At 40.1% G+C, this 26,918-nt stretch overlaps 2 protein-coding genes across 3 annotated transcripts in view; one reads left to right on the top strand and one right to left on the bottom strand.

Annotated features, from left to right (window-relative positions):
- Window positions 1-1,164: 1,164 nt before the first annotated feature.
- ZNF518A (zinc finger protein 518A) lies at window positions 1,165-12,042 on the top strand. 2 transcript variants are annotated; one of them, XM_087702258.1, is made up of 4 exons: window positions 1,166-1,246; window positions 3,249-3,559; window positions 5,239-5,338; window positions 7,418-12,042. In XM_087702258.1, the coding sequence occupies exon 4, from the start codon at window positions 7,509-7,511 to the stop codon at window positions 11,952-11,954; it is 4,446 nt and encodes a 1,481-aa protein (XP_087558384.1). In that variant the 5' UTR covers window positions 1,166-1,246; window positions 3,249-3,559; window positions 5,239-5,338; window positions 7,418-7,508; the 3' UTR covers window positions 11,955-12,042. The 2 variants fall into 2 exon arrangements, with proteins under 2 accessions (XP_087558385.1, XP_087558384.1); XM_087702259.1 differs by lacking the exon at window positions 3,249-3,559 and having other exon boundaries at window positions 1,165-1,246.
- A 3,496-nt stretch (window positions 12,043-15,538) lies between these two features.
- The window catches only part of BLNK (B cell linker), a 100,162-nt gene continuing 88,782 nt past the window's right edge, over window positions 15,539-26,918 (bottom strand). Inside the window, exons 19-25 of the mRNA XM_087702257.1 lie at window positions 26,120-26,162; window positions 24,822-24,900; window positions 22,565-22,596; window positions 20,689-20,750; window positions 19,866-19,949; window positions 18,523-18,678; window positions 15,539-16,280 (exon numbers count right to left, since the gene is read on the bottom strand). Coding sequence (XP_087558383.1) covers window positions 16,161-16,280; window positions 18,523-18,678; window positions 19,866-19,949; window positions 20,689-20,750; window positions 22,565-22,596; window positions 24,822-24,900; window positions 26,120-26,162 — 576 coding nt within the window. The 3' untranslated portion in view covers window positions 15,539-16,160. The remainder of the gene's footprint in view (window positions 16,281-18,522; window positions 18,679-19,865; window positions 19,950-20,688; window positions 20,751-22,564; window positions 22,597-24,821; window positions 24,901-26,119; window positions 26,163-26,918) is intronic.

Genomic DNA, 26,918 nt, shown 5'->3' with positions numbered 1-26,918 from the left:
TGGGCTTTTGTCTTCCAATATTGAAGCCGGGCTACAAAAACTCTGTGGACTTTCAACATCCTTTTTTGCACAACGTTGATCCCCAATTAACTTCTCTCCTCCCTATTCGGATTTGAAAACAAAAGGCGCTTCCACCTTGCGATGCCTTTCGCCATTGTTTCAACCCTCCTTCCTCTCCCCCCAAAATCTAAAGACGCCGGCTCAAAAAAACGGGAGGCCCCCCGGCCATTTTCTTCCCTTCTTTTGCCCTACAGGTGAAGGGAAAAAATAAAGGCTGCGGACAAAACCTCGCAGATAAATTTGAACCCGTCTCCCGATGAGGAAGAGAGACGGGGCCTACGAAGAGCCCCAACGGGGCCTACTTTCTCCTCAGGGAAAAGCCCGCGCAGCGTGGCGCACGGCCGGCGCTGAGGCGGCGGGAGGAGGCCCCCCGGCCATTTTCTTCCCTTCTTTTTGCCTTGCAGGTGAAGGGAAAAAAAAGGCTGCAGATAAATTTGCCGATGAGGAAAACGCGGGGCTTTGGAAGAGCCCAACGGGGCCCTACTTTCTCCTCAGGAAAAGCCCGCGCACGGCCGGCGCTGAGGGGGAAAAAAAAGGCAGCTTTCAGACACAATGGCCGCGGTTTTCATGAGGGAAAAGGAAGATGGCGTTGCTCCTTGACGGAGGTGGGGTGTGTGTGGAAAAGACAAGGGCGGCCTTGTTTGCTTCCTCTTTGGAAGGGCCTTTGTGTGGCAGCCTCCTCGAGGGGGCACATAAAGAGTCGCCTCAGGCCGTTCTCTCCCCCGAGAGAAGGGAAAAGGCTTGTCAGGGCAACTTTTCGTGCTTTATGAGTGACATCGTGCGTTGCGCTCCGGCCTTTTCCCCGGAGCGCTTTTTCCCCCTCACGCAAACCGACACCGAAGGGGGGGATGGGAGGAGGAGGAGGGACTCGGTGAGGAAGGCGAATGATGAGCGCCAACCGCCTTCCTTGGCTTCCCTGGGAAAAGCTCTCCGCGCCGCTTTCCCGACGCGGGGAGACAGTAGAAGGAGGGGAATAAGAGAGAGACGGAAAGGCGAAAGGACGGCAGGCCGCAGACTAGCGCCGGGCCCTCCGTCCCATCCACGCGCGGCGCAGATCCCTCCGCCGCCCCCACCCCGCCCCTCCCTCCCCTCCATTGCTGAGCTCGGCAACAATCCCGCAGTTACCCGGATGGAAAGTGTCATGGCCGCCAATCAGTGACTTCGTCGGAGTACGGAGACGGGCGAGGTAAACCGAGCGGAGGGGCGGTTGGCGGGCGCGGGGGGGCGGCGCGGCGCGGGGGGCACCCACCCCACCAGAGAAAGAGACAGATTAGGGGGGTCCTTCGCAAGGCGGGCGGCGCCGGTACCCGCCTTCTCGCTGAGGGCTGAGGCATCAAATAGTCCCCCTCCCCTCAACGCTCCGCCATTGGGAAAGGCCCGTTTCTGGGACCCCCCTCCTGAGGGGAAGCGGGGCTTTAGGCGGTGGGAGTTTGAGGAAAGGGCCCCGTTGTGACAGCCATGGCCGCGCGGAAGGCCGGCCCTCCTCCTCCTCCTCATCAACAACAACAACGGCCGGTGTGAACTTTGGTGTGGCGGCCTCGCTTGGAGGGCGAACCCCCCCCCCCGCAGGTTGTCCCCCCTCAGAGAGAGAGAGAGGAAGGTGGGCACATGCTATTTATTATTTATAAATTATTAATAATTTATTTATTACATTTATACTGCCCTGTGAACCTACAGTGGGTTTTACAGGAGCAGACACAGGTGGGCATCCAGCCCATGCCTCTTGTTGTGTGGCATGGACAAAAACCTCATATTCACATGGGTATCACCCCTAGTAGCAACTTGGGGTAGTAGGGTTTTTCCTTGGGGTGGGGGGTCCTTGTGCTCACCCCACTTATCCCCCCAGAGAGAGAGAGAGGAAGGTGGGCACATGCTATTGATTTATTACATTTATACTGCCCTGTAAACCTACAGTGGGTTTTACAGGAGCATACACAGGTGGGCATCCAGCCCAGGCCCCTTGGCGTGTACAAAAACCTCTTATTCACATGAGTATCTTCTTCACATGGGTATCACCCCTACGTCTTCGTAGCAACTTGGGGTGGTAGGGTTTTTCCTGCATCCCTTGGGGTGGGGGTCCTTGTGCTCACCCCACTTATCCCCCCCAGAGAGAGAGAGAAAAAGGTGGGCACATGCCATTGATTTATTACATTTATACTGCCCTGTAAACCTACAGTGGGTTTTACAGGAACATACACAGGTGGGCATCCAGCCCATGCCTCTTGGCGTGTACAAAAACCTCTTATTCACATGGGTATCTTATTCACATGGGTATCACCCCTACATCTTCGTAGCAACTTGGGGTGTTAGGGTTTTTCCTGCATCCCTTGGGGTGGGGGTGGGGTCCTTGTGGTCACCCCCTGAAAGGTGGGTCGGGGTAGTAGGGTTTTTCCTTGGGGTGGGGGGGTGTCCTTGTGCTCACCCCACTTATCCCTGAAAGGTGGGTCCTTTACCTGCTACATGGTTGACTTTAACGCATTCTGAGTGGGAGATAAAAACACAACTTAAATTGCAAGGCACATCCATGCACTGGTTGAGAAGGAACCTCTCTCTCCCCAAGCAGGTGAAGCGGTTGACTGTGTACAATATGGGCCCTTCAGAGTGCATGGATGCATAATTTTGTTTTAATCTTAAAATCCTCCCCCCCCTTCCCCCCCCCCCAATTCTAGAAGTTTGCAAGTTTAATAACATTTATATGCAGCGGCTTAACAGTACAGAAATAAATAAATAAATAAATAAAATACAGGGGAAGAAAAGATAGATTTGAAATACGGCTTACAGTACAGAAATAAATAAATAAAAAAATAAAATACAGGGAAAGAAAAGATAGATTTAAAATACGGCTTACAGTACAGAAATAAATAAATAAATAAAATACAGGGGAAGAAAAGATAGATTTTAAAACACAACACACCATGCACTCCGTTCTAAATGTGGCTGGACCGTGTTTTAGAAGGACTAAGGGAACTAACTTGACCACTGTCCTTGCAAGTTAGCCATTCAGAAATAGATAATGCAAGTAAAAAGTAAACTTTTCCATTAAATACATATGCACCCATCCTTTTCTCTCCTCCATCTCCTCCGCTGTCCTTGCAAGTTAGCCATTCAGAAATAGATAATGCAAGTAAAAAGTAAACTTTTCTATTAAATACATGCACACCCATCCTTTTCTCTCCTCCATCTTTCAGGCTGGCCAAAGGAACAAGATGTAGAGGCAGTCTTAACTGGTGTCTAATTAGAAGTGTATCTCCTGGTGTAGGATTGTACTTCATTGCAGAATAATGTTGTCTTATTCTCGCTCACCTGAAGAACAAAGAAAGGTGTGGAGAGAGAAAAATGAGCAATGACTTTATAGCCAGGCATCTGCTTTTGTCCAGTAATCAGAGCAAGTGAGAGAAAAGGAGCAAAGAGATGGAGAGGGTGTGTGTGTGTGCAGGTGACAAAAACACAGGAAAATTGAAGAGACAAAACAAAAAATCCCTGAAAACTTTGCCACCTGGTGAGTTTTGCATTATGGTGGAGATTATTGTTGACCCTCTGTCAAAAGGAATAATGCTGTTCTGAAGGGAAGGAATTTTTTTTTAAAAAAATCAACTGTGCTGGTGGATGAATGTACCTGGATTCCTGATCGTTGAGGATTGTTAGGGATGAAAGAAGCAAATAAAAGCTATTTGGTGAACTGTGAGGAATTTTCACTAGAAGTTTTAATTGATCTAGGAAATTAAATTTGAAATACATTGTTCAAGCCTTCCTGAATTACCTCCGTGTAAACTTACAATGGTAAGTTTGGCTTGAGACTGAATAGACAGACTTTTGTTTCAGTGATTTATATGTATGTTCCTGTAAAACCACTGGGTTTACAGAGTAGTATAAATGTAATAAATAAATAGCATGTTGTTTTCTGGGTAGAAGGATCTTCACTTTATATTGGAGCTTTTCAGCATTGCCCTTAATTGTTTGTTAAAAAGAACAAGTCAAAAAAATCTTGAAAAGCCTGTAATACTGTCTTATTTTGTTTGAATTAGTTTTTTTTTACCCAAACACCATAATTATTTGTTGCTCAGAAATATGTAATGGCTACTAGCATCATTCTAAAAGCAAGCAGGATGAATTTAATGACCACATCATTACAGGGCAGAATGATGTATAGTAGGGCATCTTGAAAGACACCATTGAATAAATAGACCAACTGAAGTTATGCTTATGGTTGATTTAATGCTTTTATAGCAAAATAGAGTGATTATTATTTCTGATGCCATTGGGCCATTTTATTAAATAACAGGTTCTGGATGTTCTGTCTTGATAATTTATAAGATGTAAGTTTCATAGATTACTTGTATTACACCATAACTCTGCCATTTCAAGCTAGTGTTATAGGCTTAATCTAATACATAGGCTTTTGTTTAAAATAATAATAAAAACATCCAAAATGGCATTGTTGTAAGTAAACTCATAGGGAAGATATAGATGGCACAAATAATATTTTGCTATGTTTCAAAATTGTAAACATTTTCTCCTTGCTGAATTTTGAACAGTTTCAAGATACAGGGTATTTCACACTAATAATAACATTGTTGCCATTATCGACTTGAGCACTTCTTTTTCATCAATTATATTACATATAACATTGAAGCCTTGGGTTTTTCTTGCAAAATTAAATATTTTCTTTCTATTAGCATTTAGATTCTACTTTGTATAAGGATGCCAAGATTGTTCTAATTTCGAAAATTGTTCAAAAGTTTTGATTCTTGAAGGGTGACCCAGTCTTTGCAGTTAATTCGTTGGCTCAGATAATATTTTTTTGTTCTTCATTCTGACACATTTTGTTGTGCACACTATCTAATCTGAATGCACCATTTAAGGTATTCTGATTTTAAATTAAATGTTAATTTTACTAAAAGTTTTGACTTTTTAAGGAAGCAATATTATTGTTAGTCATATGCAGGCTAAAAAGGCTAATTAATGTAACTATTACATTCAGCACTAAAAAGGCTAGTTAGCGCAACTATTTTCAGCATTCTTGTATCTGTTTTTTTTTAACTATGGAGAATGACAACTTTTATAGTAAAATGAGATCAGAATTTGTTCCAATTGAGGAGAGACATCTGAAATATTAATGACTCAAATTCTAATTTTTGGTACTTTTGTGTTTTAAAAATAATATTTTCTTTATTTTAGGATGTGTTGTACATTGAATGCAACGTCTTTTGAATCTTGATTTTCAAATTCCACCTCTTGAGCAAGCTATTGGAAATGGCGTCATAGTTTTTCTTAAAGAGTAAGTTTTATAACTTGGTTACACTTTAAAAGGTTAAAATGGGATTTGAGAGATTTAGCTTAAAACCTTGGGTGTCCAACGTTTTGGCTTGACTGGGCCACATTGAGTTAAGAGTCTTGGGCCACATGTAAAACATATAGTTAATGTCACATCATAATGTTAAAAATTTAAAATCTTGTGGGGCTGCATTACTAACTGTTCAGGGCCACATGTGGCTCGTGGGCCACAGATTGAACACACCTGGCTTTAAGTGTTATGTTTTAATTTTTTATAAATGAATTCTGGCTTATAAATCATAATTTATGTGCCTGCTCATAGTAGGTGACAATGCTAAACAATAAAGCTGTAGCATTTTTAGTTCATAATTTGTTTTATTAATTTACTAGACCTACTGGCATTATTAACTGTTATTTACATTACATTAAAAAAATGATATTTAATCATTCCTGCCACAAATTGTTTACAGACTAAAACTAAAGAAGATCTGAGACTCTGAGGGTACATGAGACCCTTAAGAGACTCCAATAGTTGCTACTAAGTTGTGTTTTTGAATGTGATAGAGGAAGCTATTAAAATAACTAAAGATAATATTTGTACACTTCTGTTCTAAGATTTCCACAATACAAGTTTTGAGAAGAGTTCTTGAATGTGGCATTGATGAAAAGCAACACTGGGCAAAATAAATGGCAAGAGAGGAATAGAACAGGAATAGGAATAAAATAGTTTATTTGTCCAGGATGTGAGGGGTCTGCAGCTACTTTCTCAGCCCTCCTGACCCACACAATCTACAGGTCTTCTATGGAAGGCAAGCTGGTTTCAGTTGTTTTTTCTGCAGTGCTAACTATCTGTTGAAGTCTTTACCTGTTCTATTTAGTTGCTGTACAAAGCCAGACAGTTATAGAAGTACAAATATAGATTCCTCCTTCAGCAGTCTGAACTTTCTGAGTTGATATAGGAAGAAAGTTCTTTGTTGTGCTTTTTTAATGATGGTTCTAATATTAGGTGTCTATTTCAAATCCTTGGAGATTATAGAACTCCAAAACTCGAAGGACTCTATTGTTGATACTGTGCTATCAAATATAGTAAGAGGTGGTGGAATAGGAGGGTTCATCCTAAAACCCATTATCATCTCTAAAGTTTTAAGCGTGTTTGGCTTCAGATGATTCTGGCTGCGTAGGGCCAGTTGTTCAACCACCTGCCTATATGCCGACTCCTGACCATCTCTAATGAGGCCGATGACAGTTGTATCATCTGCAAACTTTAGTACTTGAACAGAAGGATCCTTAGAGATGCAGTCATTGGTATAGACAGAAGAGCAATGGAGATAGCATACAGCCCTGAGAAGTGTCTGTGCTAATTGTCCTATTATTAACTATTAAATAATGGTTTTAAGAAGCAAAAAAAATAATGGTAAAGGTAGTGAAGTCAGTGAATGAAAGTTAGAGGAAGGAAGCCAGAACAGTAAGGGGAACAAAATAAGGATTACTTTTCTGTATCTTAGAAAAAGGGAAATGCTCCTTACAGAATATTTAACAAACCATATAGTGTATTTGTTACATTACATCATGAAATAAAGTGGCATTGTGATTCTCTGGTTAATCAGTTATTTGATTGTTTTAGTTTTTTAAAAAATTAAAATTAAGTTAAAGGAAAAAGATCAGGGACATTAGATGAAAAAGATATTGAACTTGTTTGTAAAGAATGATAGTAGTGGCTGGACATTGATTTTTTGATGTAACTGTATCAATAGAACATATACAATGATAAGCATGAAGAACAATTATCTAAAAAAGAATCAGTGAATGACTCAGTGAGTGTAGGATGGTGACCAGTAGATAAAAAATTATTTTTGGTACCCTGAAACATAAAGAGCCATAAAGGATGAAGCCAGAGAATTCAGAGCATATTAATAACAACACAAGTCTGTTTTTTTAAAAAAAAGAAACAAGTTTTATAGCCATATTCTTTTAGCACCTGTAACATACTGTACTGCCAGTACTATATGGTGTCTAAAGTGGGATTCTGGGCATTTGCTTTTCTGTTGAAGTTTTACAAATTAACTTGATATTTTTATTTCAGATATGCCAAGTTAAGAAAATTGTGGAACTCTGGGGATAATTCAGCTCAGAGTCTTTTAAAAGACGGAAGATTGCAATAGTATTACAAAAAAATGCCATCTGAGCAAGAACAATTTTTTTGCATTCAGAAGACCAACTTATTACAAGATAATGAGTCAGAGAGACTGTGCATTTCTACATCTGATATTACTATTGAAAAGTCTACGTTTGAACCTACAATTTCAGATATTGTCGCCTATGGCCTAAAAAAGGTGAAAATAGAATTGCCCAGGGTAAACATACCAAATGAAATATTTTTTAAACATGAAATTGACAAATATATGAAATTATTTCAGTGTAAAGAAAAGGCATCTTTCATTCAAATGGGTGTGAATGGGAACAGTGTAAATTATTCTGAGATTTATATTCCACATAGCAAATCAGGATTACATTATGAGGAAGGCTTGAAAACAGCAAAAATACTGAATTTCAGTTGTACAAAATGCCAAAACAACATCAGATATAGCCCAAATGATCTACAGAAACATTTTCAGTTGTTACACCAGGGAGAATTGCCATCGTACCCCTGTGAAATGTGTAATTTTTCAGCTAATGACTTTCACTCATTCAACCAACATCGCCGAACGCATCGTAGCACCTTAGTAAAATGTGAAATCTGTAATGATGATCACCGATATACTCTCTTGGACTTAACAAAACATTTCACATCTCAACATTGTGTGAATGGTAATTTTCACTGTGAAAGATGTAGATTTTCAACCCAGGATGTAGGCACCTTTGTTCAACATATACACAGGCATAATGAAATGCAGTTTAATTGCGAGAAATGCCATCATGTAAGTTTTTCAGAAGAAGAGTTCCAAAAGCATGCCGTTTCACACACTGGGACGTTTCCTTTCAGTTGTCAGTATTGCAACTACATGGCATCGCGGAAAAACTATCTTTTAAAACATATTATTACCTTACACAAAGACCATCTCTATGCAAAAGATAAAACGAATACAGACGATAACGAGAAAAGGGTCAAGAATTCAACAGGATTAAAACTTATCTTGAAAAGGTACAAAACTGGGGCGTCAAGTAAAGAATTGTGGAGACGCAAAAAAATTGGCGCCGATGGCTGCGGGGCTGAAGAAGAGGACGAATACGTTTTCAAAGTCTTGAAAGAGAGCCTGCCTAAATCTGAAGAGGTGGGTCAGTCTGTGAAAGAACTGCACGACATTCTTTTAAACGAAAAGCTTGTTTATAGCGGAGCAAAATCATCACCAGCAATTCAGTACAACAGAGCGGAAAGTGGACTAGGTTCCACAAGGGGATTGATGAAAAAAGCAGTTCATGGTCCTACAGTGTTGATGGTTAAAAATAATAAAATATCTGTCCCCGCGAACTACAGCGCTAAATTTTTGGGATTCAAAACGGTGGATGGAAAGCAGCATATAGTAATAAAACTGCTGCCTACAGAAAAACAGAATTTGCCAGGAGGAAATAGGCTTGACGGGATTAAAGATGGCGCAGTTGAGTGCCAGGAAGAGGCAGCTGACAACTGTAATTTACCTTCGGTTGCTAGAGCTCATGAAACCAATAACCAAATGCCTAGGAATAATTCTCTCCACTTATCAACGTCATCTTCATGCAACCAGTTTTCAGGGAAAATAAAACAAGAAGGTAAGAATACGCTATGCTGCAGTGCATCGCAGAACATCGCACCGCCTATTGTAGTGGTAGGAAAGTGTGCATCCCATTTGCCGGTGAAATCCGAAGCATCTTCAATTCCTTGTGATTTGGTGGTCAGGACTAGAAGTCCAGTTTCGTGGAAAAATTGTATACCTCATGACCCAGATTCCCAGGTTTCATCTCCTCCTGGTTCACGCATGCTTCATTACGACCCCATGAAAAAACCTTTCCCCCCAGAATTCAGAATAGTGAATGGGGAAGTAAACAACAACAATAAACACCACAATCTCTATTGTTCACCGCCAGATTTTTCCAATCAGGCACCGTTGCCTTTCCATAATTATTCTAAAACAGACATTTTGGAAAAATCAAAAGAATTCGCTTCCAACAAAATCCATCCTCTGCAGAGCAAGTCTACGAACGAATCTATGCCTTGTTTTTCACAATCGGTAACAGAATTAAATTTGGACACAAAATCACTGCGGCCTCTTTATGGCTTTGTAAATGGCAATGATGCTCAAGTATTCTCAGACAGCCCACCCACTCACAGTATTGACAAGCAGTGTTGGTTAAGAAATCATGAGGGACAATTGTATTTGAATACTAAGGTAAATCAAGTGTTGGAACATGTAGCTGAAAAACCCAAGCAAGAAAATGATTCTAATTGTGTAAGTTCATCACTTATGCCCAAAATAACGTCGGTTTTTTCCCTTCAAAGCAAGCAGGCGTCTACCTATTTGCCACCTGAAATAAACCAGTCGTTACAGGATGTCTTAAAAAGACCAACCATCGCTCAGTCAAATAACTATGTTAAAACTAATTATGACAGATCTTTTTCAAACAAATATACAAATTGTAGGACATTTACACTCACTGATTCATCACCTTGTTGCAACTTAACTGATTCTCCTGATAAATTTAAGAGAGAACTGAATGTGAACAACACTGCAACAAATGAAAGTGTATACCTGAACGGAGGACATATTCCTTTGCCTTTTAGAACGGAAGCAATAGATTCAGTGTCGGGGAAAACCAGCGTTGGTGCGCTGCTTAAGACTGAGACAGATTCAATCATAACGCAACAGTTGGCAAAAGACAAGGTGCGCTACAATATCCACGGCCCTAGTAAAATTTGTCCATTTTTTCCTGAACAGAAGAAAACAGTACTACAGTCGACTCCACCGAGATTTTTTGTACCTTTGCAGCTAGCTCACAAGCAAGGATTACAAGTTGTTTCAGGAAGGCCTTCTCCAAAAGTGGGTCCATCAGATGCTCAGGCAACTAGAGCTGCGTCTTTGCTTTTAAATAAAGGGCCTGGGATGATTTTGACATTTGGCAGGGGGTCCCTTGGAACAGTCACAAATGTCGCTGAAAACAATTCTCAGGTTTTAGAGAAGATTGCATCCATGAAGGCAGTCTCCTCAGACAAGGACCTGCAATCAGATGATTCTAGAAGCCTAAGAAATTCTAGTATTAATACTTGTAGTGATGATTCGTCCATTGCCATTCCACAAAATGATCAGCACAGCGTTACAAATCCAGAGAGCAGACTTCCCTCCATGAAAATACTTGCTGGATTTCAAGGCGGTAAGGCTGCTTGTGCAAAGTCAGTAAAACAGCCAGAGGTTGGGCAGGAACAACCTGTGTATGCACTTTTGCCCAACGGCAGGCAAGCAGTTTTCCTTAAGTGTATGTCATCGAACAAATCTCTTGTACAAAACCACAATATTTTTCAAGGTCCTCCTTACAGTCAAAGTTCTGAACCAAAGAAACACGGAGCAATGCAACAAAAGCTTTTTTTGAAAATTAAGACTTTTCCTGCTGCAGATAAATGCCAACCAGTTAGCAGCATTTTATCATCTTTGCAGTTGAACAATATGAAGTGTTGCAATAGCCCAGCACTAAATCAGAAAAATACAGCTCACTCCTCTAGCAATGCCTTATCCTTATCAGGTAGATTGATGCCAGCAAATGCTTGTTCAGCAAATGAGAAATCAAAAGATTCTTGCTCCTCTGTAGAACTTGTACATTCCTCTAGAGGTGGAGAGACGTGGTCACAAAAGATCCCACCTGATTTAGCTCCAAAGGAAGCTGCTAACAAGGGAAGCAGTTTCGAAAATCGAAGAGCAACAGAGAATATGTCAACACACATGTCAAAGGTTAAGCGTCATTCAAAGCAAAACGATGCTAAAGTTTCTAATGCGACGGTTTCACAGAAGAATAAGAATTTGAAACGGAAAGCTAGTGATGACTTTCAGGGACCTCCTAGAAAGAAAACATTGCATCGAAAGTGCAAAGAAAAAACCCAAGTTGACGTGAATGAATTTGAATCCTTGTTTCAAACCCCTCATAGACCAAGAGCATCAAAAGATACTATCAGGATTTTAAATTTACTTCCTTTTCATTCTAAGCAACTTGTCAAATGCCCCCGGAGAAATCAGCCTGTCGTCGTACTCAACCACCCTGATGCTGACGTTCCTGAAGTTGTAAACGTTATGAAAACTATTGCAAAGTTTAAAGGACACGTTCTAAAGGTCTCTCTATCGAAGAGAACGATAGATGCCCTTCTGGAGCCAGCATATTATAGCAACCGTGTGTACTTAATCACCAATGAACTGACTCGAAGGAAACACAAAATGCTAAAACCTGTAAGCCCTGTAAAAGAAAGATTTGTTTTAAAATTAACCCTGAAGAAGACTAGCAAAAACAATTATCAGATTGTGAAAACTACCTCTGATAATACGCTGAAAACTAAATTTAGTTGCTGGTTTTGTGGGAGGATATTTGACAATCAGGATAATTGGGTAGGGCATGGACAACGCCATCTCATGGAAGCCACTCGAGACTGGAATTCGTTAGACTAACTTATTAAAGAATACAAAATCATGTTCCTCTGACTGCAAATTATTTTGGCTGATAGCATCCAGGAACACATTTAAAATTACGTTGTTTTTTTTAAAAATCAAGTTCCATGTTGGCACCTAAAATGAATCTGTGTACATTTTAATTAAATAGTTGCTATTGCAGTTTAATTTGTGTTTGTTACTACTACTATCATGGCATATATTTGTAATTGGAGAATGAATTTTCAGGGCTTTTCTCTCTTGTATATATTTAAACATGAAAGTGTGTACATATTTTTGTACTTTGGTTATTTGCTACAAAATCTTGCACAGGAATTGTACTTTCCAGTTCTGTGCACGCACTACTAAAAGGGGTTTCAGCTCTCCACAGCTATTGCCGTATTTTTTTCCTTGATCTTTTAAAAGATTTTTTTTTTCTCCAGGGATTGATCACTGTTGTTAGCAAGTGCCTAAAAGATGTGAAGCAGTTTGCTTTTCTGCCAACTGTATAACCAATAGGTCTGTATAGGACCAGGTCTCCTAACAGTTTCTTTTAAAACAAAGCCATATGTGAATGCTTTAAGCTATATTGCTATGCACATGACACTTGTACTTTTTCTGTGCAGTTTGTCTAATTTTCTTAGTGAAGTATTTTTTCATACAAATCAATAAACCTATTACTGTGTTTATGCCTGATGAAGATAACTGTTGGAAAAAAAAATGTATTCCCTCTTTGTATAACAGTACTGCTGAATTCCAAGTGAACAAATTTTGTCATCCCTACAACATTGGTATTAAATTTTTATTAAGAACCTGATTTCATAATTTTGCAACCAAACGCGTGTAAAAGACAGTTTTATCACCGTGATCACGGTCATGGTGGAAAGCGGAATGTGATTTTCACTGTTAACATTTTGGACAGAGTCCCTTTTAACACAACACGATCAGTCGGGATTTGAAACATTGATGTTTCATAAACTTCTGTTGAAGAGTATTTGAATTTCATTGAAGAGTCTCTTGCTAGGACCATAGTTCCTTATTTAGACAAAATATTTGTCTCAGGTTGATTGAAGATTTTGTCAGGCAATTTTTTCCCCTTTGTACTGAAAGTATACATAGATGATTTCAGAAATCATCTTGGGTTTCTGACCCTTTACTTCTACACAATCTACCAGCTTTCGGAAGGCCTATAGATGGCAAACTTTTTTGGGAGGAGGGCCATTGCATAATCCTGGTCTGTTTAGGTACTTTTACCTGGAAACCTAATCTTTCTCTCACTAAGGAATAATAGAAAAATACCTTTGCTGTAGTGCAGACTTGTCAAACGAAAAGGTTTCAGCTTTGTATTAGCTATACACAGCTTTCGAGTGAGAAGAATACACTGAACAATAATGTAGATGGTTCCTTCTTTCTCACGTAAAATGATGGATAAGGGAATATATATTTCTTAAAGTTTTCTAGCAACTTGAGATTTTAAGTCGGGTCCAAACAGGTGCTGTTAACCTGTTACGTTTATAGAAATAATATATTAACCTCTCTTTAAGAAAGTGAATAATTTGATATTAAAAGTGATGTCTTTTGAAATGAATTACAATTCAGGATTACCTCTTAAATTTCCCCCTGCACATATTTCTTGTTAATAACATTTGTTATATAGATATATTACTCTGAAATTGTATTGAATAATTTAAACCTTGAATAAAGCACAGGTGTTTATTAATGTCAAGGAATTAACTTGCTGGTAAAAAGTTTTGTTACTTGACCTGACTTTACTAAACAACTTATATATTATTTTAAATAGGAGCAATTGTCTCAAGATAATTAAACACCTGCATATCTAGACATTTCACTCATATTCTCTATTTTTAAAAAGAAAGCATTAGGCAGAGGGCCCAACCATGTATTTAGATCGAGTTTCAACTTGTTTGAAAAATTAAATTTTCTAAGACTGCTGCCGGGCATGTAAACATGCACATATGTATGGCTTAAGTTCTGCTGCATATCACACTGCTTGAATATGTAAGATCAGAGTGATTTTGCCCCTCGTTTTCTTGTAATACTGATATTTTTAATCCTGTTATATGGCACAAAAATAAATTTTATTTTTTTCTAAACATTTTGGGTAAAATCATAAGATTCTTCCAAGTGTTGATGCAATGAAGTGGAATTCCTTTTTAAGATGTTGTATTCAGCTGGAATAATCTCTGAAAATGTGTACTGAGACAAGGAAACAATACCATTTCTTAAACAAGGTGACAGAAATGGGTGCTAGATAAATATGTATGGTTAATTTAAATATATTTGGATGGTAGCTGCAAACCTGTGACAAAACTCAGAAATAGTTAAAAGAGTCTGATATTGTTGAAAGGATGATATCCATTCAATCATGTCCAACTCTTAGCAATTCTAGGGGCCAGGTTTGAATGTTTAATGTTTGAATGTTTATTTTATTTATATGCCGCCCTTTTCCCCCCGAAGGGGACTCAGGGCGGCTCACAACTCAACTAAGGGAGGGGGATACAGAAGAGGTCTCTCCACCTCTTCTGATCTTGCGCTAGTTTGAGTCGTTCTGTCCTCTGGCTGGTGTCAGCTTTCATAGTGTCCAGCCACTACGTCCTATGGCTGCCTGGTTTCCTTTTACCGCTAAATTTACCGCTAAATTATTGAAGCATTTCAAACTAATTGGAGGGACACCCATCTTTGTCATCTTCAAAAGGAAATCTGGGTTGATTTATCATCTTACCGTGTTCCAGTTAAATTAGAATCTCAATGCAACATTTTGTAATGTATTGTTTGGAAAGAAAAAAAAATTGAACAGTAAAACTCTACATTGCTTATTTGGGAACAAAAATTTAAAATTCTATCAATGTTTACACTTAGTATGCCCAGTACTATTAACTGTTATTAAGTATTTTTTTTTAAAAAAAAATGCAAGGGCTCCTCAACTTAACAGTTGTTTAATTACAGTTTGAAGTTGGCCTTGGAAAAAGTTACTTACGAGCATCCGTGAAGTTACAAACTTTGCATCACCTCCCATGGTCATGTGACTGTAATTTGGGCACTTGGCAATTTGATTTGCGTTTGTTACATCATCTTGTAAATCACATGATTGTGACTGCAACCTTCCCAAGTGGCTTCTGGTCAAGCTAAATAAATTGGGGTAACCAGATTTTCTTAATGACCGATGTACTTAAAGACTAGGGTCGTAAGATCAGATGTAGTCATGCAATAACTTGCTTAATCATCACACTCAATTATTGACTATAGTTTCTGTTCCCAATTCCATTCATAAGTTGAAGACTTAAGTATTGTTTGACTGAGATACTAAACCAGTTAATCCTTTTTAGCAATTGTACAAGGACTGCAAGAAAAACGGTAGAATGCAGCAAGTCCCCTTATTAAAATTAATGGGACATTATATGCGCCTAAGTTTTAAAGCTTAAATTTCCCAGGAGTCATAAAATACAGATTCCCATTTCTTGTACTTAAAAAGTTTCAAAAATAACATCTTGCTGAGTGCAAATTATAACCATCCATGATGGATCTACTGGAAAAAATAATAATTCTGCCCCCCCCCGGCCCCCAAGAAACACTAAATACTTGTTTGATACATTCATGTGGCCAGAGTATTTTATAGTCCTGAAACATTTTGCAGAAGCATGCAACAGCTGAGATATAGTTAAGTATTTACTGTACAAGAATGATAAGTTCTTACAGACCATAACTGCATCTTGATAAATTATACATCATTATTTCCATATATGTACACTTAAAATCAAAATTGGACAATAGATTCAACAAATAAAAGCACGTACCAGTCCATTACACTAAATAAACATCCTGATTATTTTAGATGGCTGTCAAGAGGAATGAAAACCTTCCTTTTAGCTGGTTACATGGAATACAGACACCCCAGTTTTGAAAAATAACAAAAGTTTAGCAGGACAAGTAAACACTAGCAGGTATAATTTTAAACATTATCTTGTCTGCCACAGGTTTTTTTTTAATTTTTATTTTTTGCATTCAGAGGTTGTAACGTCTTTTATATATAAAAAAGGCTTTGGGCATTTTCTGAGTGTAGCAGCACTTCGTAAATGAGCTTTGTAAAAGCATGGTGCTTGCTGGAAAACGTGAAGAAAATTCTTCCAATAATAGTTGTTCATGTTTGCTCAAATCCTTGGCAAATAAAAGGGCTCGAAGATACTCCATGATGCTCCTTGGTGGCAGTTAGGAAACCCTAGCGATATATTTTAGCCTGGTGGAATCCTTTGTGTTGTTTTGACTGTCAATGAGAACGAGAGAAGTTCGCTGATGATTCTCTATTATCTCTGCCACGCTGTCAAAGTGCTGGATTGGGAAAACAGAAATAGTTTATTCGACACAAATCCTGCTGAATGGGTCAGCCATCATAATTCAAATTTAAATGTTCTCTTTTCCACTCCGGTAGCTCTAAACAAAACAATTCTATGTTTGAGAAGTCAGCATTTACATCTTTTTAATTTCAATACTTCCCTAGCCCTTTTGTACGTGAATTGTTCCCAACGGAGAGTAGTAAGTTAAAATTGCAAGTAGTACCTCTCTCAAGGCTGGGCTCATTTTTTTTAAAAAGAGAAAATCCTAGTGCTAAATATGGCTTTATTTTGTCATTACTGTTAAAATGGAATGGTTAAGTAGTTTAATGTTAGCATCCTGAAGTAACTTAAGTACATCTCTTTAACATAATTGAGACCAATAATTGAGTCTAAATGAGACATGTAGGGTTTTCTGCCCTCTTGTGAAATAATGGGACATATAGGTACTAAGGGAATATAACCCATATAGAACAGTTTCAGGTGACCCTGGCGGAAGATAATATGGAAAGTAAACTCCTTGTTCAACTGTTCTATAGGATTTTCTTTTTCTGCACATAAGTACTAATCAAAAAGCTCACATATGCATACAACTTAATTCTCCCCTGTGATTTTTTACACTCTTGCCCTCTACTCAAAGTCTTGTGTAAGAATGGAGTTATTGCAGTCAATAGAACCAAAATTGGTTCCACCACAAAACCGCGGTAGACTAAAGCGCGCTCGACGAAAGCGTACGTGACGTCATCACAGCGTGACGAAAACAGCACGCTGTGAGCGATAAACTTAAAATTAACACGTAAATCTAAACCTAACTCCCCCAAACCTAACCCTAAACCTAACCCTAAGCCTAACCCTTAACCTAACCCTAACCCTAACCCTATACCTAACCCTTAACCTAACGCTAAACCTAACGCTAACCCTTAACCTAACCCTAACGCTTAACGTAACCCTAAACCTAACCCTTAACCTAACCCTAACCCTAACCCTTACCTTTATGTGAATCGGCTTGCTTTAAAAGCGCTTTTTAAAGCACCCTTTTTTCTCCACGGTCGTATTTGTCGCGCTGCTGATGACGTCAGGTACGCGCTTTAATCGGGCGCGCTTTAGTGGACCGCGGTTTTGACGGGTCACGCCAAAATTAGCAATGACTGAAATTCCACTGATATAAGTGGGGGGCACTTTAAGTGCAAGTAAACACAGATTAATCCGAAGTAAATATTTTATTCCAAAAGCAGGCTAAGGGGTTTCTTAACAGTAATTGTAACTTTCGAATTAACACTTAAAGATCGACATTAATGTGTACAATTGCAATTCAAAAACTGCTTTACAGAACAGCAGGTGAATTTATGTAATTTATGTTGTCTTTTAAAGGCAAGCTCTGTACCGTTTTTATCCCTTTGGATAAAAGCACTCTTCCAAAATTTTGTCCCGGTTATGTTAAAACTTCAGCGCACTCTGAAGTTGTGAAAAGCTATGGTCCCAATAACATTTTGGAAATTACCGCAGATTAGCAAAGGCAGCGGTAAGAGCTTGATAAGAAAACAGTTGTCCAAAATATAAAAAAAGACAACTATATTTTGTTACAAGGTCCCACTGTTTAAAAGCACACAGTTTTAGGGTTGTTTGATGGAGTTTGACACCCTTGGTATATAGGTAGTCTGGTGCTGATTAAATTCTGCTCCCTTTAAGAATATCTACCGCTAAAAACTCCTAGTGAGAAATCTTTAATAAAAAACCAGGGAGATTCAAAGAGAATGGTGCATTCTATTCACCTTTTAGTTAGACTCGCTTGAACTAAAATCTCTCCACCTGTAAAGAAACTACTGTTCATTGTTATGATCGACATACAGATCAGGGGTGGGTTTCAACCGGTTCGCGGCGGTCCCTGCGAACCGGTTGGTCGGCGAACCCGGAAGTAAGTAACTTCCGGGATTGGCGACTGGCCCACCCGCCCGCCCGCGCTCCTTACCCGGTTTTGATGAGTTCTGCGCTTCCACGCATGCGCAGGACGCATACAGCGCCTGCGCGATCCTCCAGGAGCAGCTGGAGCATCGCACAGATGCTAGTATGCATCCGTGCGCCGCGCGCGTGCACGTGGACGCCGCCGGCCCCGTTCCAACCGAACCGGTTGGAACGGGGCGAGAAACCCACCCCTGATACAGATCCACATATTTCTAAGCAGTGCAAACCAAATTTCCGTGCATGTATTTAGAATAAAATTCCAAAAATAAATCACCCACCTCCTCACCAGTCTTTTCTCTACCCAGAGCGTATTGCCTTTCAGATTCAATAAATCGGATTGGAATGTTATATACTCTTTTGTTATAAAATACAACCAGTGTATATGGCTGCTTAGAATCTTGTCCGGAACTTTTCCTTACTAAGAAAGACCCATCCTGAAAAAAAGAGTGAAAAGTATGAATTTCAAGGGCTAAGGAGAAGAAATAGAGTTAGTTAAATTTTCTAAATCCTTTTTTTTCTTTTCTGATATCTTAATTGATAAAAAAAGAAAAGGGGTTTTGGAATTTTTGACTTTTACAATCCTACATCCTCTTTTTAGATGTATATAAAGAATTATATAGGAATATGAACTGTATTCCTTCTGCACTGGTTTCAGGGATTCTACTGTTACAAAGCTTATTTCTACCTGGGGGGAAGAAAGAATTCTTTACATTAAAGCTTTAAATCAAGAAACAGTTTTCAGAGCAAAGCAGATGTTCCCAAAATTGGATTTTTTTTCTTGAACCACAGTGACCTTTTGTTTCAAATATTTTTTTTTAATGGAGCCCTTAGGTCTAAAGAAATACCTTATATTAAGTAGTTAAGTAGTCCAAATTTAAAATATTCCACAGCATCCCTGTTCTGGCAGCCTGGATGCTAGGATAATTTCTGTGGACTGCACCTGTATAATGACTAAAACAATCCAGTTTACAACGAACATCTGCCTGTTCCTTAAAGGATATGTAATCCCAAATATTTAGTCTCCTTTATTCTACCATTTTTTCCTTCTTCTGTACACTTAGCTGAATATTTTGCAACACTGCTTTTCTGGTCCCCTCATATTTATACTAATAATATTTCAGTGAATTTTTGCCATAATGAACACTCCTTGTCATTATGAAGAAGTGCGTAAAGTTGTTTTGTAACAGCCAGAAATAAAGGAGCCGAGGTGGCGCAGTGGTTAGGGGTGCAGTACTGCAGGACACTTCAGCTGACTGTTATCTGCCGTTCGGCGGTTCAAATCTCACGGGCTCAAGGTTGACTCAGCCTTCCATCCTTCCGAGGTGGGTGAAATGGGGACCCAGACTGTGGGGGGCAATTTGCTGACTCAATTTGCTAAAAATCTGTGGACCGCTTAGAGAGGGCTGAAAGCCCTTATGAAGCGGTATATAAGTCTAATAAATAAATAAATAAATAAATAAATAAATAAATAAATAAATAAATAAAGGTTATTCAAATTATATCGTATGAGGAAAGTGGAATGCATATCTTTCTGCCTGTTTGATGATGCTTCTTGTTTCAGATTCTCTCCTATGCTTCTGAAGAATAGTTAAAATCCTTTTTAATAGGAAATACTTTTTACCTTGTTTGATTTATATAATGCCTCCTCGGCTATTTTCCGATCACTAGAAGCCATGTACCATGCTTGACCAAGAACGCCAGCGTCCTGTTTAAAAAAATAAAAATAAAAGAGGCACTGCTATCTCTGTTATCCCTAAAACCAAAGATTTCCTATGCTGTTTTTTTAAATTAAAAAAGAAAATTAAAATTTAATAAATTGTATATTAATCGGGAAGTGTTTCACAGGATGGGAATAATTTATGAACGACGTGTAGATATGTAAATATTAAATCTGCCTTTGTATAGGTTTAATCACAAAATCTGCAATGTAAATATGTGATTTTTTTAAAAAAATAAACATTCTTTTGATAGAAAGATATTGAAATGAGCATTTTATTATTTATTTAGGAAGGACTTGGTGAATTACCCAAAGGATAACTCATTAAATTGTGATCAAAATTTGGTGACATCTAGTCCAGTGGTGGGTTCCGGATTCTGTTGCGACTGGTACAATGTAACGTAGGCCAGGCATCCACCACATGAACTTGCACAGCATGCGCGCACAACGCGCATGCATCCTTACCTCATGCGATGCCTCCGTGATGCTCTAGCTGCTTGGCGGTGCGTCACACAGGCGCCGTACGCTCCGTGTGCGTGTGCAGAAGCGCCAAAGAGCTCAAATACAGGTGAGGGCGGGCGGGCCCTCTGGAGCACCGTACCGGAACACTACCCGGTGTTCCCGGCAGGCCCCGCTACACCCGTACCAGGGCGTACCGCCTGCAACCCACCACTGATCTAGTCCCCTCTCCCGTATTCTTTAAAAAAAACTTATACTAGCGTTATACCTGTTCCACTTGAAAACTATTACTTCGCGTGCGTATAGTGTGGCTCGCAGGTTCTGGAGATCCTAAGGAAGAGAATATTATTTGTAGGCTACCATGAATATAATGGCTTTCTATGTAGACTATTAATGAAAGAGCCAGTGATGGAACATTGCAATTCTTACTCTTTAGTTATACTTGTTTTCTGTCGGAGAGCCTTCTCTGTGGCTGCTCCGACCCTCTGGAACGAACTCCCCGTGGAGATTCGAACCCTCACCACCCTCCAGGCCTTCCGCAAAGCCCTTAAAACTTGGCTGTTCCGACAGGCCTGGGGCTAAAGAGCTGTTGCCCCCGTCTCGAATGGTATGACTGTTGTGTGTTTTTAAATTATGCATTGCTATGCTTTGTTTTTTAAACTTTTTGTCTGTATCCCCCTTTCCTGGTTTGAATTGTGAGCCGTCCTGAGTCCCCTTCGGGGGGAAAGGGCAGCATATAAATACAATTTGGTTTGGTTTGGTTGGTTTAATTTATTTGTATGCCGCCCTTTTCCCAGAAGGGACTCAGGGCGGCTCACAACTCAAAAAGGGAGGGGAAATACAAACAGAGTTACAAAAACATAAAAACATACATAGTTAAAAGCACAACAAACAATAAACTGAACTGAAACTGAAACTGAATATGATTGCTTAGGATAAGTTATTTCCTTCTTGATCAGCGACAAGGACCAAATAAGGAGAAGGTCATAGCAATAACTACCAACAAGCTAGGAGAGCCCATGGCTTAGAGGTTAATACATCTACCTAATATGTAAGTAACCCGGGTTCGAATCCCAGAAGGGTATGGCTAGCTTATGAGAGCTAAATAACTTGAAATAGATCTATGGTAGTCTCTTTGTTGTATTTCTTTGTTGGTAAATATACACAAAAATAGTTTGTTTTGTGAAAGCAACTGCCTGTGAAAGCTCCTGGATTGGGGCTGAAAGCCGAAGCAGCAGGGGCGTGCAGTCACTAGAGGCAGGGGAGGCGTGGCCTCACCAGTCATGAGGAAAAGGAAAGAATTTTAAAGAATTTCTTAAAAATAATTAAAGCCAAGGTAGTTGCTACCAGATTCACAGTGACTTGGAACAGTGCTTAGTGTTAACTATAGGAGGAGGCCAGAGAAATAGGGGCCTCCTGTGCATAAGCAATTTTTCGCCTTTTAAGAGTTAAGCAAGGGTTAAAAAGCGAAAAAATCCGTATGCAAAGGAGGCACTTGTTCTCTTGCCTCCTGTAGAGGGCATTTTTAGAGGCTTTTTAGAGTTCTCTGGGAGCAACTAGCTCAGTCTGACTCAGAGCTCTGGCCTTTCATGAGGGCAGGGCAGGGCAGGCAGAAACAGCTGGAAAAGGTGCGTGTGTGGGGAGGGGGGAGGAATTCAAAAAGTTTGATCGGAAGGCAGCAGGAGAAGGGGGGGTATGGCAGAGAAGCTGCTTTCAAGCCTTTGGAAAATATATCCAATCCAACTTCTTTGTTTGTGTTTGTTTAAGAGTGAGTGAGTGAGAGAGGTATCCAATTTCTCTGTGTGCGTGTGTCTGTTTGAGAGGGGGGAGGGAGGGAGAGAGGGAGGAAGGAGGGGGAGGGAGAAGAAAAAAAACGGGAAAACTTATTTCGCAAGGGGGAAAAATGCTGTCGCTTTAAATGGGAACTGAGCATGCCTGGCTGTGGAATTCTGGGAGTTGAAGTCCACAAGTCTAAAAAGCTGCCTCACCAGCCATAAAGCTGACCGCACGTCACTGCGAAGCAGTATGCTCCATCCCATATTTGGGTAAACCAGGTTGCCCTGATAAAACACACTTAACTATCAGCAAGGTTTCCACCCTGATCAAAATGAGACCAAAATTAAATCAAATATAAGAATACTTACTTGACAAGATTGGCGGCTTTTGAGGTAACGGCCTAAGGGTTGGGTTTGGGGATTAAAGAAATAAAAAAATGGCATCAGATATCATAATGTATCTGCTCAGAATTCAGCGATGTAAGAAAAAAAATGCAAAAGGTATTCAACATTTATTGTTAAGAGTCTGATGATTTGTAAAAAAAAATATCCTTACTTTACCTTACCTTAGCAAGATATATTTAGGGTCCGCATAGCTTGTATTGGACCATCTTATTGTTTGCTTGATTTAATTTAGGAATATGCATTCAATAACAAAGTGATTGGAAAGATGCTTTAGATCTGGTACAGGCATTGCTATATTTCAGTGATTCCTTAAATAAATTATGCTTTTTTGTTGACTTGAATGGTATTTGTGCTATCCTGGGAAATATGCGTTTGTATTTGTATGTCAAGGAGGTGCAGTGGATCAGTGGTTAAACTGGAAAAGTGACATCCTGAGTTCAAGACCCAAATTGCTGCATGATGGGGATGAGCTCCCGTTACTTGCCCCAGCTCCGGCCCCACCTAGCAGTTCGAAAGCAAGCAAATGTGAGTAGATAAATAAGTACCACTTCAGTGGGAAGGACACCGCTTTCTGTGAGCCTTGATCTATAGTCATGCTGGTCACATGATCGCATAAATGTCTCTGGATAACGCTGGCTCCCTCGGCTAAGAAATAAGAGATGAGCACACTGCCTCCTAGAGTCGGATATGAAGAGGCAGTAACATAGGTCCTTTCCCAGCTCCTTTTTATTCCTAATTTTTAGCATGTTGTGTAAAGCCAACCTATGTTGGCTTGTAATGCATGCTTCGACAATCTGTTTGGTTAGTTGATGGCCTCAAAATGTGAATACTGTAACACGCTCTACATGGGGCTGCCCCTGAAGAGTGTTCGAAGACTACAGTTGGTCCAGAACACAGCCGCGCGAGCGATATGGGGTGTATATAGATACACCTATGTTACACCTATCCTCCGCGAGCTGCACTGGCTCCCCATTGGTCTCCAGACGCGCTTCAAGGTGCTAGTCGTTACTTATAAAGCCCTACATGGTATTGGACCTGGCTACCTGAGAGACCGCCTCCTGCCACTTACCTCCCAATGACCAACAAGATCGCACAGGTTGGGCCTTCTCCGGGTGCTGTCAACCGGACAATGCCGGCTGGCGGCCCCCCGGGGGAGGGCCTTCTCTGTTGCTGCGCCGGCCCTGTGGAACGATCTCCCCATAGAGATCCGGACCCTTCCCACTCTCCCGGCCTTCCGCAAAGCAACCAAGACCTGGCTGTTCCGGCAGGCCTGGGGCTGTTGATTGATATCCAGCCCCGCTTAGATGGAATGGATGATGTGGCATTTTAATGTTGTATTTTCTATTTTAAAATTTTAAATGTTTCTTTGTCTTGTTGTGAGCTGTCCAGAGTCCCAATGGGAGTGGGCGGCATACAAATTTTATTAAATTCCAATTCCAATTCCAAATTATCCAAAGGGATTTGAAGATGGGCAGGGAGTAATCTTCCCCAAACAGCCAGCTGTTCCACTCTTTTTACAACAATTGATAATAAAGACCAACTGAACCTTTGATTGTGATGTTATGATATTTCTAGCCTCTTGGCAACTTGTAACTGATTTTATGATGATTTCATAGAAGAAACAAATTGTGATATTCTAAACGGGGCATGAAAGCCTAAATAACCAAGTTCCATTTTTTATTTCAACCAAACGTGGTACACAGATGAGTTTACTCTCTGGAAAAAAAAATACTGTGGGGGGTAAGACACCCCTAAGACCACTCGGGGTGCGTGTTCTGTTAAGATACATCCTGTTGTGCCTTAAAATGGCTTCTATCATACTGCCATAAATGGCTTCTACTGTACAGTGCAGTGGAGTTGCCATGGTAATAATGGCTTCACAGTTCTCCACAAGGGGGCTCCCTCTGGTAAGGGGGGGAAAAAACCCCAACATTAGAAATTATGTTTGGTCTGGAGATTTTCAACAAAATCAGGGCTGTCTAATACAGGATTCGGATAAATAAATACCCCGGCCAACGCCGGGTTATCAGCTATAAAATTGAACTTGCTTCCTTAAGGTTGTCTTAAAGCAATATCGAAGGCTTCTTAGTGCCACATTACCTCTGCATCACCTCTTTATCAAATTTGCCTTCTTTTGAGCCTCCCTACTCTAGAGTTAGAACCGCCAGATCAGGGTCTGTAAATAATAAAGCTGTTTTAAAAGCAAATGACAGATGTTTACTTTTGAATGCTGGAAGGGATGGGTGGGAGAGGCATGTCGTGACTGGAACCCCGGCGCCGTTCAGCAGGTATAGGTTTATCTATGTTTGGAAAAGGATAGAGAAGCCCGATTAGTTAGGTTCACAAATGGTGTCCAGCTTTTGGTGGAACTACTCCAACTCGTAGTAGAGCAATGACTCTAGGCTCAGATGTTGATCTTTTCCCCTTGCTTATACACAAGGTTGCTTACTGATCCGTTCTATCCTCTACTGACTAACTATCTCGCTATATAAATAATACATGTACATCGATCATAGGATTCCCCTGAAAAAGCTGGGCTAGAAGAATTTATGTAAGATGCAGACACCTCTGGATTAGGATACTATGCAAATTTTTCCTATAATTCCTAAATTATGTAAATTGAGGAACAGATAGAAATTATAGCTATTGGCCTAGGTAAAAAAAGGTTTTCTCTGTTCTTAAATTGAGAACATGAGGATAGTCCTGTGAATCAGGCCCAGAATGCAGTCAAGCCAGCATTTGATCTCATGTAGTGGCTCTGTCCAATAGAGGTTGGTTGCTTGGTTACTCCACTGCTCCTCCTTCTCAGCCACCTTTTGGAATGTCCTTGGTTCCCACAGGAGAACTTTTTGTTTTGACTATAAAACCCCAGCTATCTATTTCCACACCTCTCTGTCCCTTCCTCTTCCTTGTGGCCTCCAAGATGGCCTCAGCCAGGCTCGCTTCAGGGTTGACAGGCCCATCAGATGCATCTAAAGAGGCCAGGAATACGGTCCTCTACTCACACTGTTGGAATTAATATTTATCTGTAGAAAGACAGTGAGTCTATTTGTCTTACTATTTTAGCCAATACAGTATTTGCAACATTTCCCTACACTCTCAATAAAGCTGTCTTTCAACTCAGAGCCGAGATGGCGCAATGGTTAAATGCAGCACTGCAGGCTACTTCAGCTGACTGCAGTTCTGCAGTTCGGTGGTTCTAATCTCACCGGCTCAAGGTTGACTCAGCCTTCCATCCTTCCGAGGTGGGTAAAAGGAGCACCCGGATTGTTGTTGGGGGCGATATGCTGACTCTGTAAACCGCTTAGAGAGGGCTGAAAGCCCTATGAAGCGGTATATAAGTCTAACTCCTATTGCTATTGCTAACTCACTGGTTGTCTCTATTATTTATTGGAAAAGCAACTTAGTGGTAAGGTAATTCATAAATTCTACCACTGCTACAATATTATTCTCCATAGGAAAAGTGGCAACCATGAGTAAAATTAGAACTTTTGAAAAGGAAAAAAAAAAGTGATTTACCGTCAGCAATATTTAGGTGGTCTCTATCAGATACGCTTGGTTTCTACAATATAGAATTAAAGCAAATAAACGTAAATAAGTTTTATTTATACACTTTTTTCCCCTCAGACTTATGATCAACAGAAGGAACGACTGATGCAACATACCACAATATTAAGCACTTCCAATAATATAATTCATTGTAGTGTAATAGATATTTATTGTTCGAGTACTAATGGAGACAGAAGAACCAAATAAATAAATTGCACAAATTTATATTGCATTCAATAGTGTTGCGGAGCACTTGGCTCTTCTGCAGAAGCAGTTAATTTTACAGGTAATCTCATTTGCATTTACTAATGGGAAACTGAAGATGATATGGTAGGCAATCATATTGAAAAAATTAGAATAAGCTCTCTCAATCTGATGTCTCAAAATGTGGTAGATCAGGGGTGTCAAACTCAATTTCATTGAGGGCCGCATCAGGGTTGTGTTTGACCTTGGGGGGCGGGAGTGGGTGTGGCAAGGGTGGGTGTGGCCAGCTCGACATCACTTCTGTTGGGGACACCCAGGGCCGGATTTTCCTATAGGCTAACTAGGCTTCAGCCTAGGGCCTCGAGATCAAGAGGGGCCTACATTCAAATTGTTAGCAAAATTAAAATTACACTATTCTAAAAACACTGAACACTAAAACACTGAACCGAAAGTAAGGAGAAATTCTACGCATATGACTTAATAAACAAACATAAAAATGTATTGGTTAAGATCGTTCCAGCGCCGCAGCAGTTGGGGAGCCCGCCCACGTTCCCGGCACCGGCGG

This window comes from Thamnophis sirtalis, unplaced genomic scaffold (genome assembly GCF_051295495.1).
Source record: "Thamnophis sirtalis isolate CommonGarterSnake01/CBP01778 unplaced genomic scaffold, rThaSir2_p1.2 scaffold_15, whole genome shotgun sequence".
Taxonomy (NCBI): domain Eukaryota; kingdom Metazoa; phylum Chordata; class Lepidosauria; order Squamata; family Natricidae; genus Thamnophis; species Thamnophis sirtalis.
This window is presented reverse-complemented; position numbering and strand designations above follow the sequence as displayed.